This window comes from Podospora pseudoanserina, chromosome 1 (genome assembly GCF_035222485.1).
Source record: "Podospora pseudoanserina strain CBS 124.78 chromosome 1, whole genome shotgun sequence".
NCBI classification, from domain to species: Eukaryota; Fungi; Ascomycota; class Sordariomycetes; order Sordariales; family Podosporaceae; genus Podospora; species Podospora pseudoanserina.
In genome coordinates, this window is record NC_085920.1 from 4,140,495 (window position 1) to 4,153,637 (window position 13,143).

Here is a 13,143-nt window from a genome sequence, read left to right on the forward strand (position 1 = left end):
GCTCACCCGTCGTGCCCGTACCAATATCCCGACTCCGACGGCCCGTCTTGGACTGAGAATTCTAGCACACAATCAATCGTGGCATCTGTCATGGTCCTGCTGTACCACACCGGCTTCTCCATCACACCATCGGCTGCCAGCTCAGGAACGACAGGAACCACAACATGAAGGACCCGACTCAGTGACGGGCTTGAAAACTGCAAGCACTCTAACTCCATTCCGGTCGTTTTTGCCCTCCATGTCACTGCGGGGCAGAGACCCCCTCCTCCAACAAGAGAAGCCAGGGGGGGGGAGTGGCCTGTCAAGAGTCAACACCCATGTGCAAGCCATGCCCAGCTTGGAAGTACCAACGTACCGCAACACAATTGTCGAGATTCACAAGCCAACGAAAGCCAACCATTCTCGAGCTTCAGGTTCTTTCTGCACTCTCAGACGACCACCTCAAACCTCGACTGGCATGTTGGTACCGCAGACAGCTTAAATCTCCGACTGGAGTCTTTCTTTTTCTGTTTCTGTTTCTGCCAGGTACAAAGCAGACGGTACCTAAGGTAGCTCTTAAGCAAGTGCATGGAGCTAAGGCAGTCCTGTCCAGTGCCAACCCCCAGCCGACCAAAGCCCAGTCGAATGCAAGTCTTTTCTGCGTGTGCTGCACATCCTTTCCAGTTCTCTCGCTAGATTTCAAGTCTCCACAAACCCAACCTCTGGGGCTGCATTTTGTCCACCACCTCTGTCCACCACACCCCGCCCAGCCTGTTTTTGTGCGAGGGGGGGACCGGGGGGAGGACCACTGCGGTTGTGTCGGCTGTGAAGGTGGGCTCGAGCACACGGCTCCGAATATATCTGCCGGCCCCCTCCAAAGTCAGCCGTCGTTGGCTCTCCTCCAAGCTGGCTCGGCTGGCCACACCTACCTTACCGTGGTGACCCCCATCTTCCCCATCCATCTCGAGAAGCCGTCGAGGTTTGGAATTGGGCTTTGATTATTCTTGTCTTTCGTTCCCCTTTTCACCCCAGAGCCTTCCAGGCCCTCGTGCCGTCGAACTGATGCTCTCTCACCACATGGAGTCGTTTGGTCTCCAATGGTCTTAACTTTGCTCTTTCAAGTTTGTCCTCCCCAATGCTACATGTCATGCTCTGCACTTCCCCTCCTTTGCAACGCTTGAGAGGCCGATCATGTCTACATGGCGAACCAATGCTCAACCCGTGACGTGGGACCGAGACGTATCTGCTGTTGAACCTCGACAGCAGCCGTGGAGGGGACCGCCTTGGTTGCCGCACCAGAGCCGAACGTATCCCATCACAACCATACTGACAATTCCGGCTCCAGTCCCATCTACCTCCACAGGACCAGACGAAGCACCAATAACGACTGGTGCAGTACCTTCAGAGACACTCTTGATTTTTACATCGATTTCGACCACTTCGCCTTTCTCTTCCTCCATCGCCTCCTCATACCCGGACACAGACGTGGCAGATATTATGTCCACAGATATTCCGGCTTCAGCAGTCCCAACCACCGCCGATGCAGTAACCAACGAGACTTCTCCCGGTAGTGAGGACGGAGTTGCCGGCAACAAGAACCTTGTTATCATATTGAGCACGGTGCTCTCGGCGGTGGCTGTGATTTTGATTGCGGGGGGGCTGTATTTGTGTTGGAGATATCGGCAACGACGACGATTGTTCTTTTCAAGAGGCATTACACCTATCGATGACGATGAAATTGCGACTTGGAAAGTGCCCAGGGACGAGAAGAATGGCTACCCAGGAGACACCGATGTTGAAGGCGATGCTGCCTTCAGCAAGGAAACAGGGGGACCATCTCACGGAAGACAGGTTTCGACGACCTCGATCAAGAAGCCACCCAGTGTCATCGTGTACAACAGCGTCCAGGGCTATCGTCAATCAATCGATGAGCCTACACCACGGCGCTCTTTTACTCAGCACCCGGTTTACGGCAAGATGAGCTTGGATAAGGGCCTTCCCCAAACACCAATTCAGGCCAGGGCACCCAACGCCAGGGCAGGCCTCACAGACGAATCCGTTCCAGGCGACGACCCATTTATCCCGAGCCCGAAACGGCAGACATCTCGCTTATCCAAAATTCCACCCAGCTCGGCATCTCACCGTCGGCATCACGGGAGGACAAGGAGTTCTCGGAGCAGTACCCGCAGTTTCGGAGATTATCGGTACGGGGCTTCAGATGTCGAACTATCTCCACGCCACTCTCATGATCAGTTTCGCTCCCGCCACCATCATTACAACCGCAATCACTCGCGAGTTTATTCATCATCGTCTATTCCACCCAGGCTCTCCCTGGGCGACGAGGCTCACTATAACGGAGGCTCTCCCGGCCGGCCGCTGTTCAAGGAGGACGAGATTGGCCGAGCAATTGGATAAACGGCTTTTCTTTTCACACACCCCTATAAGGGGCACTGCATATATTTTCTTTTTCTCTCTCTTCTATTCTTTTACATTTCTGATAGGCTGGTTCGAGCATCAGACTGGTGTTGGGGATGTGGCCCCTGTTCTTTTTCCACACCGTGTAGGACGGTCAAGGCTGTTGACGCAGACTTTTTTCTGGTTCAGATACGACAGGCCTCGACTTGCTTGCTTTCTATGGAACATTTTTGACTTCATTACTTGATAGCAGCCCTGAAGATGGCTGATGATATGATGAAGGCGGTTGATGGATATACCCCCGTTTTTTTTGTTTTTTTAACGGATGAATTATTTTTTGTTTATTCCCATTTGAGATGGAAGAATGACGTGGTTGAGGTGCTGGCATTGCTTTTCATGATCGTGGATTACACTCCACATATCACCCTTTTTTTTTTACGGAGAGGAACGGGTGGGTGAGTGATACCCCTGACTTTCTCTTCTGGAAGGAAACGGGTGATCGGAACCGAGATGAGCGAACTCAACTCGACACAAGAAGAAGCAAAGCGGGCACAGACGACGACGACGTTGACGACGATCATGGACATGGGATATGATTGTCTTTTGCGGGAGTACCCGTCGTCACGTCACTTTCACACACACGCACACTACAGAGACACATCCTGTAACAAATGTATGAGTAGTAGTTTACTAGCAGTACTTTTTCACCTTGAGATAGTTTGGCAATACTGCTACCAAAGACTACCGTTTCATGCGGGCTACCAAACAGGAAAACAATGCTCCCAAACACTGGATAGATATGGTGAAGGTTCAAAAAACAAGTTATGGGCAAATGAGAGTACTTCCTGCACTGTAACCTGAAACAGGACGAGCCTTGGGAGGGTGAGAGAGAGAGGCCCGAGCGAGCGACGACGGGCATGGGATGATGGTGAGGAAAAAAGGGAAATCAGGATCGCCAATGGCGTTTTTCGATTCTGGGGAATACGGGCCCTGGCTGAAACAAAATGGGATGGATGATGGGGGCCAGAAGGAGATAAGAGTCCGAAAGGGGAATGTAACAAATAACCCTAACCCAGAGTTGGTGTTACAAAGGGCATGAAAGATGAGCTATGAGGGTGAGGTTGGGGTTAGGGTCTTGAGAACTTTGAGTCTCAATTTCAATTAACGCGTCTACGACACAAAGACCAGCACGACGCGCCACAATTTTCTCCATTGGTGCTCCACCATCCAACAGACCGCTCACGTATCGTCAATTGTTGATGCTTAGCGAAACCAACTCTTCGGCTTGTCTAACTACATCGACGACCAGCAGTCGATTGCTGGACATTTACAAGAAACGAACTGCGCATTGAAGCATTGAAAAAAAAAAAACCCGATTGAGGAAGGAGCAGAGCATCCTTCTATAACACGGCCAGCCTCGTCTTATAGATTCGATATACCCACTTTCAGCCCGTCGCGTTTATCAAAGTCATTCATTCAGCTTCAACTGTCCCCAATACTTGCGCTTGGAAAGTTCCACCCCGGCCGCTGTTGGGAATCGACCTTGAACAAAGACACCTGCCCAAAAAATCACAAGCAATGCCAGCCCGCAAGAGCGACGCCGCCGCCGCCGCCGCACGCCGAATCGATGTCTCCGTCGCAAGATTCGTCCTCGCCGGTGACGTCCCAGACGCCCCTGATACACCAATGTCGACCGAGCCACCTGCCTCTGCAGCAGCTGCTGCTTCTGCCCCTCCAGCACCAACGCCGTTCTCCGCAGAAACCCCAGCTCCCACCTCCCACCCAGTAGCACCACCAGGCTCTGCTTCGCCAAACGACAAGAGACCAAAATCCGGCGGCGGCGGCGGTGGTGGTGGTGGTGGTGGCCCAATGTCGGAAAAGGGGGACAAGGACAAGGAGGATGCAGTCACAATTGAGGTTCGCCCTTTATCATGTGTCCATGTTAGGGAAAAGGGGAGTGTTATTGACATGAAAACAAGGACCTCGCCCTCCCAAAATCAATCATCACCCGCCTCGCCAAGGGCGTCCTCCCAGCCAACACGCAGATCCAGGCCAATGCCATTTTGGCCTTGACAAAGTCGGCGACGGTGTTTATAAACCACTTGGCGAATGCGTATGCCCCCCCCTCTCTTCCCTTTATCTCCCACGGTAACTAACAACCACCCTGCAGCGCAAACGAAAACACCCTCGCCTCCAACAAGAAAACAATCATGCCCCCCGATGTCTTCAAAGCCCTAGATGACATTGAATACGGCTTCATGAAGGAGAGATTAGAACTCGAGTTTGCCAGTCTGTTTAACCTCCCCCTCCTCCCCCTTCCCTTTCCCGCGACCCCCTCCGCATTACTAACTTGCTGTTTGTCCCCCATATAGAATTCAACTCAATCCAAACCTCCAAACGGTCCACCTACCGCAAAAAAGTCGCGGCTGCCAAAAAGGCCGGCGCATCAGCTGGTGGTGGTGGTGTAGGGGAGGTGTCGTTTATGAGCACGGCTACTAATGATGCTGGGGATGAGGAGGAGGAAGAGGGGGAGGATGTGGGGAATGATACTACCCAGGTTACGGAACGGGGTGGTGGTGGGGGTTCGCGGCGGTGAATAAGCCCAAGATGGCGACGGCTGCTGCTGCTAGTGCTGAAACACCGTCGGGGGAGAGGAGCGCGAAGAAGGCGAGGTTGGATGCTGGTGCGAAGATGGAGGTTGATGGGCAGGTTTCGGATGCGGAGACTGTGGCTGATGAGGAGGAGGAGGGAGATGAGGAGGAGGAGGAGGAGGAGGAGGAGGAGGAGGAGGAGGAGGAGGAGGAGGAGGAGGAGGAGGAGGAGGAGGAAGAGGAGGAGGAGAGTGATGATGATGATAAGGTGGGGAGGGGAGGGAGGAGGATGAGGCTTTGGATGATGATAGTGATTAATTGGTGTTGTGGGGAGCTTGGGCGGCGGGGGTTCGGAGGGGGAGATAAAACTTAATTCATGTGTGGAATGGATGATGTGAAATAGGGGCAGGGTTAAGGAAGGGGTTGGTGGTCATGAAGCACACTTTTTGCGTAAGATAACTGTATTTAGGTGGCATTTTTTTTATGCTTCTTGCCCCGTATTCTTCACATCTACTGTGCTCTAATCACTTATAACAATCGAGTTTATGTGGTCTGAGAGCTTCCGTTTTCTCTCTTATATTCCCGTCATCCGGACGGTAGACCCGTTTCCGGCCTGGTGTGTCTGGTCTCTTGTATTTGTGGATATGGTCGGGTTGGTTGCTCCTTCCATTATGAACATGACTGTCGGTTTAATGGGAAGGGGACATCCTGAGCTTCTGGAAAGAGCAAGGTATACCCTATGATCTACTAGAGAAAGAGCTTCTGTCAAATTGGAACAGACGGAAAGAGCTTCTGCCATGCCAGCCAGCCAGCTGTTCAACACGGGAATGAAAAAACAAGTCATAATAAGGGTTTTACGAGCAATACCAGCAAGTCTGAACCCAAAGAAGAAAGTGATCTATCTACCCCCGAGCCATCATCACCTCCCCCCAACTCCCTCACCGAGGCAAAACCCACCTACCTGCAAGTAACCGCCACAACAACCACAGGGATCCTCCATTTCAAACAGGACAAAACACACTACAACAGTCACAAGTCACTTTCAATAGAGAGAGATCATCACAAGCCCAAAAAGAAAACCACACAAATTCATTGTTATTACTCCAAACTTTGCCCCTCTTCCCCTGTTAGACCCCTTCCCTTGCCTGTCCGTCACTTGACAGCAGCACGTCAGTCAGTCTTGCTAGCAGAATTTCCCATCCCGCTCCTCCCAAGAGAGAGAAAAAAAGAGGAAAAAAAAGAAACAAGGAAACACCCCCTCTCTCGCTGGCCAAAGCCCCAAACAAATCCACGTTATCTCCCCCATAACCCTCCACTTCCCCCATCACAAAACATAAATAACATCAACGACAGGAATTGGCAAAATCAAAAAAACAATAGATAAACTTGTTCAAACCCTACCTAATATCCAACATGCCCCCAATATCCCCAATCCAAAGAGATAAGCAACAAAATCAGAGTGTCAAGATATAATGAAACAAAGACAGAAACAACAGCTACAACAAGTGCAAAAATCTTCCCACACTCCCTCCGTTTGCTCATACAACTAGCAGCAGCATATGATCCATCCCAGCCTTGAAAAATGAAAAAAACCCTCCCTCCTAATGCTGCCCGCCCAATATTGTGCCAAACAACATCTCGGAATGCCAAAGAAAAAAAATCAATGAAATCAAAAATATAAACAACACAAATCAGAAGCGAAGAAACAGCAGAAAAATGACAACGACAACTCGACAGCGCAGAGATAGAGACATGGAAAAAAAGAGAGACAAGAGAGTAAATAATGAAATTGCAGAAAAATATCCCTTCCTAACGCGGTGTCCATAAGAGCCTCAAACCCCCTGCCGTCAACAATGACATTCTGTTGTCCTTCCTTCCCCAACCTCGGAAAAGAGTTACCAACCATTTTGCATGGATGGTGTGCAAAGAATATAACAATCCCAAGAACGGATAATCCAAAACAGAAAATGGTATCGTTGAAAAAGAAGAAAGCATATAAAGTAGTGCCCGCAAAAGAGGGGGCTCCTCCTCGCCCGAGACTCCTCTATAAAATCCCGTCCCAAGTAGCCGGATCCAAATATGCTGTTGAAACCGACCCCCATGCCTTGCCTAACCCACACACACTGAAAAAAGCACACAGATGCCTCTCCCATATCGACAAACCCTTGGAATTGTTTCTAAATACCGGAAACGCGCATCAAGCTCACTGCGGCTGGTTTGTCCACCACTGCGCAGGTGTTTGCTGTTGAGACCACGCCTGCGTGACGGCGGGTGGCGGTGCGCTCTGGTGCATGTACTGCCGGGGTGTCTGCTCGGCCGAATACATCCCCTGGGCTGAGGTGCTGTATCCTTGGTTCATGCCCGGCATTCCTGGGTACGACATGCCACCAGGCTGTTGCACTTGGCTCGATGTGCTGGAATGCCGCAGCTGAGGAGCGGGGGATTGCTGCGGGTGGGGAGACGGCTGAGACTGAGCCGTGTAGGCCGAATAGCCATGCTGCGGTGTCTGAGGCGTTGGTGGCCACATTTGGGTCTGGGGATAGCTGTAGTTCTGCGAGGTTGGCGGCAAGGTGCCCGTGGAGCCGGTTGGTGGGTAGGTTGGTCTGGAGCTGCTCTGGGATGGGTCCTGTGCCAGCCCCCGACCTGGGCCGCTAGGTCCAACAGAGGTGGGAGCATGCACAGGACCCGAGTACGGTGCAGCTGACATCATCAACTGGGGGCTTTGGTTGGAGATGATGCCAGGCTGCGGGATACCCTGTGTGGTGGTGTGCGTTGAGGGGGCTGGGCGGCTGGTCGACGCAGGTGCTTCGCTTGTGCCAACAGGCTGGCTCAGGGTCGTGGTGGTTGGTTGGTCGTGCTGTCGTCTCCAAATGTTCTGCATGTAGTCATTCCGCATATCGCGTTGCGAGTTGACTGAACGGTTAAACTCTGCAGCATGATGAGCTTGAGCGTGCAATTCTGTGATGGGCGTGGGTTGAAGTCGATCTTGATATGCTGGGCCGGTAATCTCCTGTCGTGGTCCCGTCTTGAGAATGTTCGAATAGTCTCTGCTGTGAGTATTGTTGTAATCTGGTCCTAGTGTTATCACGGGCATTCTGGTCGAACTTCCTGGCGTCGGTCTAAGCATACCTGGTTGCACGAGTTGCGGTTGAGGGCCACCGCCAAATTGGCCAGGATTGGTGCTGTAGACAATTTCACCGTGAGGAGCTCCAAGCATGCTTGCGGTGTGGTTTGCCTCGGCTTCTCGAGCCTTGGACGCACCAGGTCGTTTCTCTCCTGCCGGGTCAGCCTCGGTGAAGCCCTGTTTGCGAGCCTTGCTCTCCCAGTAGTCATCACGGACCCTCCGGCCATTCGTGATCACCCTGCTTCCAAACTGTCGAAACATGCTCCTGGCTGTAACAATGGCTATTTGCCGCGATCGGTAGGAGAAGGGGAGAATTTCCTGGTTTACCAAATCATCCTTTTCTTCCTGGCTGGCGATGATCTTGTACAAGGACCTGTTCTTGTTAAATAACAGGTACGAGTCTCTATATCCCAACACTCGGGCACACTCGGTTGCAAGCATGAAAAGCTTCTCGCCACGGTGCGGCACGAAAAAGGTACGGCAACGGTACTCGCGGCCGCCTGTGAGCTGGCCGTTTGGCAAAACCTTCTTCTCGCCAGCCTCGTCAATTTCCCGTGGTAGGTACTCGTCATTGCCGGGCCCAAGCTGGTCGGTGGTGTGGTCGCGGACCGTTGGGAGCGCCTTCAAGGTCGACTTGGTCGGGGTGGGTTTGGGCGGCGACGACTGCGGTGGTGGTGGAGCGGGGGGGTAGGTGGGCGTCTGGACAGGCAGCGGAGCATTTTGGCTCTGTGGCGTTTGCGGGGGAGCTGTCTGACGAGAGGGAGGTACCGGTGCCTGGGTGGCAGGTTCGGGAGCACCCCCGGATTGTCTGGACTTCATCGGTCTTCCTCTTTTTCTCGGCTTGTCACTACCTGAAGATTGCGTGACGGAGCTGTCAGCTTGTGGTCCCTGATCCCAGGTTTTACACGACGGGTCGCACAGCCACAGACATGTAACGCGGAGGTGTAGACCCGGATAGCAAAGGCTGCGGCTACACAGAGACAGGTAAGAAGCAACAAGAAATCACAGAAGAGACGTACCGTCCTCACCAGTCGACCCAGGCGGTCCTTCGTCGGGATAATCCTGCGGAGAACGGCCCCGCTTGATGCCTCGAGAAGTCGCGTCTAACAGTTCTGGCAGGTTGTTCTCATCAGTATCGCACGCTCGTATCGGTGATCGTCAATCAAAGTAAATATGCGCTTCATGTCTGAGTGGCTGTTGTTAGGAGAAGGCCGCGGGCTGGGTGAGTGGAAAGAAGCGATGACGAGAGGACGAGACGCGTAAAGTGGAGATCGGGAGGGGCTGCGACACGCGCGGGGGCCAATCCACACATGGTTCATTTGCTGGGTCTGGGCGACGACCATGGCGAGATCAGGACGTCGCGATGCTCTGGATGAACTGCGCCGGGCATCTCGGCGACGGCGACGGCGACAAGATCCAGGACTCGAGAGCTCAACGGACCGGTCTTTCTTTCTTGAGACATGTTTGGCGTGACTCGGTGGTTTCGAGGTCGACCTGCGTCACTAGATGGAGCTTGCCTTGCGCTGTGTGGGCTGACAGGTGTGCGGTGGACGGACGGGCGCGCGCGCGCAAACACTGGCTGGAGCCGATGGGCAGCGCGGGCGACAAACAGTGTTGCCGAATTGAAAATATTCCAGTCCAGAGATCAGAAGCAAAGCCAAAAGAACGTACCTGGGTTGAGGGCTGCTGGGTTGATTGTTGCACTATCAGCGCCGTTGGGTATGGGCTGTGCAGCGTACATGAGTGCCGTCGTCGTCGACCACGTCAATGGGTCTGCGAAACGACGTGTCTTGATATAGTTGGGCTGGCGTGGAAGGGGGCACGCAGCCAAAAGCGCTCAAGCTTTTTTTTCCTGGTCTCTGCCTGGCTCGCTCTGGGTCCTGGGTCCTGGTCTGCTGGGAACGCACGCGCTGGGGGGAAGGATGCAGGCAAGGAATGCTGCTGCTGCTGCTGCTCTCATGCATGTATGTGGTTGGAGAAAGGAACTCGAATAGAAAAACACGGGTGCGAAATGGAAATATGCGTGCTTTTCCTCTTGATTTGCTAGCCTGTTTTTTTTTTCTCGCCTTCGGTGTTTATCACTTGCGAGGAGAGCTGGGCAGGCCACGGCCGGCGTGTCTCGAGAGAGATCAAGAGGCTCTCTCTCTCATTCTCTCTCTCTTCTGCTGCTCTTTCTCCTCACTCTCTCATCAGTTCGCGCTTTGCAGAATTGATGCGCAGACACAATACGCGGGGTGAAGGCTAGTCCTAATTGGGAGAGGCAGCACCCCGGTCAGGTTCGGCAAGGCAAGGCAGCGGGAGGGCTGCAAAGTGACGATGGATCCGCAGCTGTTAGCGCGAGTGACTGTTCTGCAACGTTGACCTTGATCACCGTCTGGTCTTGATCTTGGCTCGGTCCGTATCAAGACATTTCGAAACAAATGCCTGGGTAGAGGGAGTCATCAGGCAGTCTGGGAATACGAAGAAGAGACGAACATGGTAGGTTTCGCAAGAGAAAAGCACCGAATCTGACGGGACGCGAGATGATGGCGCGTTGGTTGGTGGCGCATCGTCGTCCCAAAGTTCATCAGTATTATAGCTCGCTCTTGCGACTACACTATGCGAACCGCAAGTGCAGTAGCTACAAAAACAGCTGCTCATGTCAGATGAAACACCACAGGTACCTGCTCTGGTGTTGCATTGCGTTTGCCATCTCGCTTTTCGTAACAGACACAGACGACAGAGCCTAGCTGTTAACAGATAGGTAGCTCGTCCCCAGTGGCCGCGTGGAACCGCACCGCAGCGCGCGGAACGCCCATGCTCGTTGTGGTTGAACCAAAAGGGGGGGTGAGGATGGAGAGGGGCGGAACGGCTTCCTGGATGTGGGTACGGACGGGTAAGCAGAGCATGGGCTGCATGGGTGCTCATTCAGCACGCTGGGTCTGATAGTGGCACAGTGCCAGAAACACAAACAGTCCTCTCTCTTCTTCCATGTTTATCTTCATCCTATGATAGTTGTGAGATTAGTAGCAGCATCTTGACGCCCGTAACACGACAGAAAGCACAGGCTCCCTCTGGGTAGGTAAGTCTCTCCTACTCGAGTGTAACGAGGAGCTCAGTTCTTGCACGCCAGGTGTGAAGCCAACAAGTGAACAGATGCAGGAAGCAAGGGTCAAGGGTCAAGGTGAGAGCAGGGACATGAGTGCGATTGCTGGCGGGCCCAGCTCTCTTGGCACCGGAGCCTTGTGGGAACGATGGAGGTACCTTCGGCCGACCGAGGTCCCCAGAAGCCCCGCATCAGTCCCATCCATATAACCAGGATGACAACGACATTTCTCATGGCTATTCAGACAACGCAGGACAAAAGATGATTGATAACCTGGGCAAGATGGATTTAACACGGATCTCACGGCATCTATATGCTGGACACCGGCTCTGGTGTGAGCCGAGCAGTCAAACGCTCCGACGGAAGCTCATGAGGAGTCAGAGAGCTCCCCAGAGCTCCAAGGCTCCAGAGGCAGCTTGACGGCACAACCTCAAGTTTGACGTTGCACACGTTGCGGCACAGGAAAATGCAACTCTATGGCACGAGGGCAGGGTGTACATACTGCAAACCCCCGACTGAAGAGGACCCTGGCATCACGGTGCTTCTGGGCCGTGCAGTCCAGAGGCAAAGCGAGCTGTGCCCCGAGAAGCGGATGAGTCTGTCGATCACTTCTGCACCTGTCTCTTTTCAGTCAGTCGGGCCCGTTCTGCTATAAACACGGACGGCATAGCTTGCTCACCACGACATCCAGGTCCGTACAACTCATACCACAATCTCCTCCGAGCGGTGACAATGGCACGGTAGGAATCGTGGCTCCAAACCTGAAATATTGCGCTGCTCTTTCTCTTGCTGCTGACAGCGTCGAGTTCCATGTCGTGGAACCTCAGTCGTCCCATACAGCTTGTTGGAGAGCCAACCTGGGCTCGAAAAAAGCCGGTGAGGCTGATACACATGAGGTAGCATTGGTGTGCGCGTTCGCGAGCGTGCTGGATATAGCAGTGTATGGACGGGAATGCAAGTTGAGCCAGTCAGCGCCGGCTCGGGTTGAGCTCTTACCAGCAACACGGACGATGGCCTCCCTTATGTCGAGATCCATGAGGTGGTTTTCCCCAAATGGGATACTGGCTAGAACAGAGGATACTCGGCACAATCCGAGTAAATTGCTGCCCCTTGCTGCCATCCCATCTACATTACACTCAGTGTGTGTGTGTGTGTGTGTGTGCAACATGCAACACTCTTTTGACAGAAATGTCCTTGATGCAAGGCTGACCGGGATGCCCTTCAACCACAAAAAGTGCTCGGCCTAGGACGTACAAAGCAGCTGGAACGCTCGAGGCTTGCCCTGCGTGAGGCCTTTTGGAACATCCATGCCTCGGATTTTGCGGACCGATCGCCTCGCAGCTTCGAGACTACCGACGGCTCTAACTGTGTGACGACAAGCTGCTTCCGAGACAGGTGGACGTGGAGGTCACGGATCTCAGATGAATCCCGCTGAAGATGGTGTTGACGATGATCATTCCGATCTCTGGAAAAGGCACAGTAGAACTACCAAGCGGACCCTGGAGAAGAAGGTGAAGAAGAACAAGAAGAAGCCTCCAGTCATGGAATTCCTTAAAATGACGCTTGTCCCAAGAGAGGTCTCTATCATTGATAAAAACCGTGCATAGACGCTTTCCTGAACCAGTCGAAAACCCGACCTCTCTGACCAATCACATGCATAGCACCACGAGACCAGGGTTGGGGATTTTGGTGCTTGTTTCTAAAGACACCCCACTGCTTTCTCCTTTCACACCTCAAAGAACCTGAAGCAGAATAGCAACCGACTCTTTGCTCCTCCCCGGAGAAGCAGAGTGGGCACTGACTGCATGGCGATACCACCTCGAGACCACGTTTCCAAGTGAACAACACGGCAAACGCCGGGGCATCAACGCTTATCGACGAGGATATTGCGTTCATGCGGATCCTGCGGCATTTCCATCATCTCGAGATATCAAGAGACCTTCACTGAT

At 53.1% G+C, this 13,143-nt stretch overlaps 5 protein-coding genes across 5 annotated transcripts; 4 read left to right on the plus strand and 1 right to left on the minus strand.

Moving 5' to 3' along the window:
* Window positions 1–1,170: 1,170 nt before the first annotated feature.
* Window positions 1,171–2,394, plus strand: QC764_112020 (uncharacterized protein; the record flags this gene model as incomplete). The annotated part of the gene is made up of 1 exon (XM_062942462.1): window positions 1,171–2,394. The coding sequence occupies one exon, from the start codon at window positions 1,171–1,173 to the stop codon at window positions 2,392–2,394; it is 1,224 nt and encodes a 407-aa protein (XP_062805412.1).
* A 1,578-nt stretch (window positions 2,395–3,972) lies between these two features.
* On the plus strand, window positions 3,973–4,990 carry QC764_0014120 (uncharacterized protein; the record flags this gene model as incomplete). Its single annotated transcript, XM_062939938.1, has 4 exons — window positions 3,973–4,311; window positions 4,374–4,507; window positions 4,565–4,683; window positions 4,767–4,990. 4 exons carry the CDS (start codon window positions 3,973–3,975, stop codon window positions 4,988–4,990), a joined length of 816 nt encoding a protein of 271 aa, XP_062805413.1.
* An 11-nt stretch (window positions 4,991–5,001) lies between these two features.
* Window positions 5,002–5,303, plus strand: QC764_0014130 (uncharacterized protein; the record flags this gene model as incomplete). The annotated part of the gene is given in 2 exon segments (XM_062939939.1): window positions 5,002–5,253; window positions 5,262–5,303. Coding segments are annotated over 2 exon segments (294 nt in total).
* Window positions 5,304–6,051: 748 nt separating this feature from the next.
* QC764_112030 (uncharacterized protein) lies at window positions 6,052–11,389 on the minus strand. The gene is made up of 4 exons (XM_062942463.1): window positions 9,781–11,389; window positions 9,129–9,221; window positions 8,115–8,960; window positions 6,052–8,054 (listed from the first exon to the last, which is right to left on the minus strand). Exons 1-4 carry the CDS (start codon window positions 9,848–9,850, stop codon window positions 7,189–7,191), a joined length of 1,875 nt encoding a protein of 624 aa, XP_062805415.1. The 5' UTR covers window positions 9,851–11,389; the 3' UTR covers window positions 6,052–7,188.
* An 815-nt stretch (window positions 11,390–12,204) lies between these two features.
* QC764_0014150 (uncharacterized protein) lies at window positions 12,205–12,629 on the plus strand (the record flags this gene model as incomplete). Its single annotated transcript, XM_062939940.1, has 2 exons — window positions 12,205–12,289; window positions 12,430–12,629. The coding sequence occupies 2 exons, from the start codon at window positions 12,205–12,207 to the stop codon at window positions 12,627–12,629; spliced, it is 285 nt and encodes a 94-aa protein (XP_062805416.1).
* Window positions 12,630–13,143: the final 514 nt, after the last annotated feature.

Coding starts and splice junctions, on each gene's coding strand:
- QC764_112030 (XM_062942463.1), bottom strand. CDS start 9,850: ATGTACGCTGCACAGCCCATACCCAACGGCGCTGATAGTGCAACAATC. Junction 8,961..9,128: donor TGGGTCGACTGGTGAGGACG/GTACGTCTCTTC, acceptor CGCAATCTTCAG/GTAGTGACAAGCCGAGAAAA. Junction 8,055..8,114: donor ACCGCAACTCGTGCAACCAG/GTATGCTTAGAC, acceptor CACTAGGACCAG/ATTACAACAATACTCACAGC.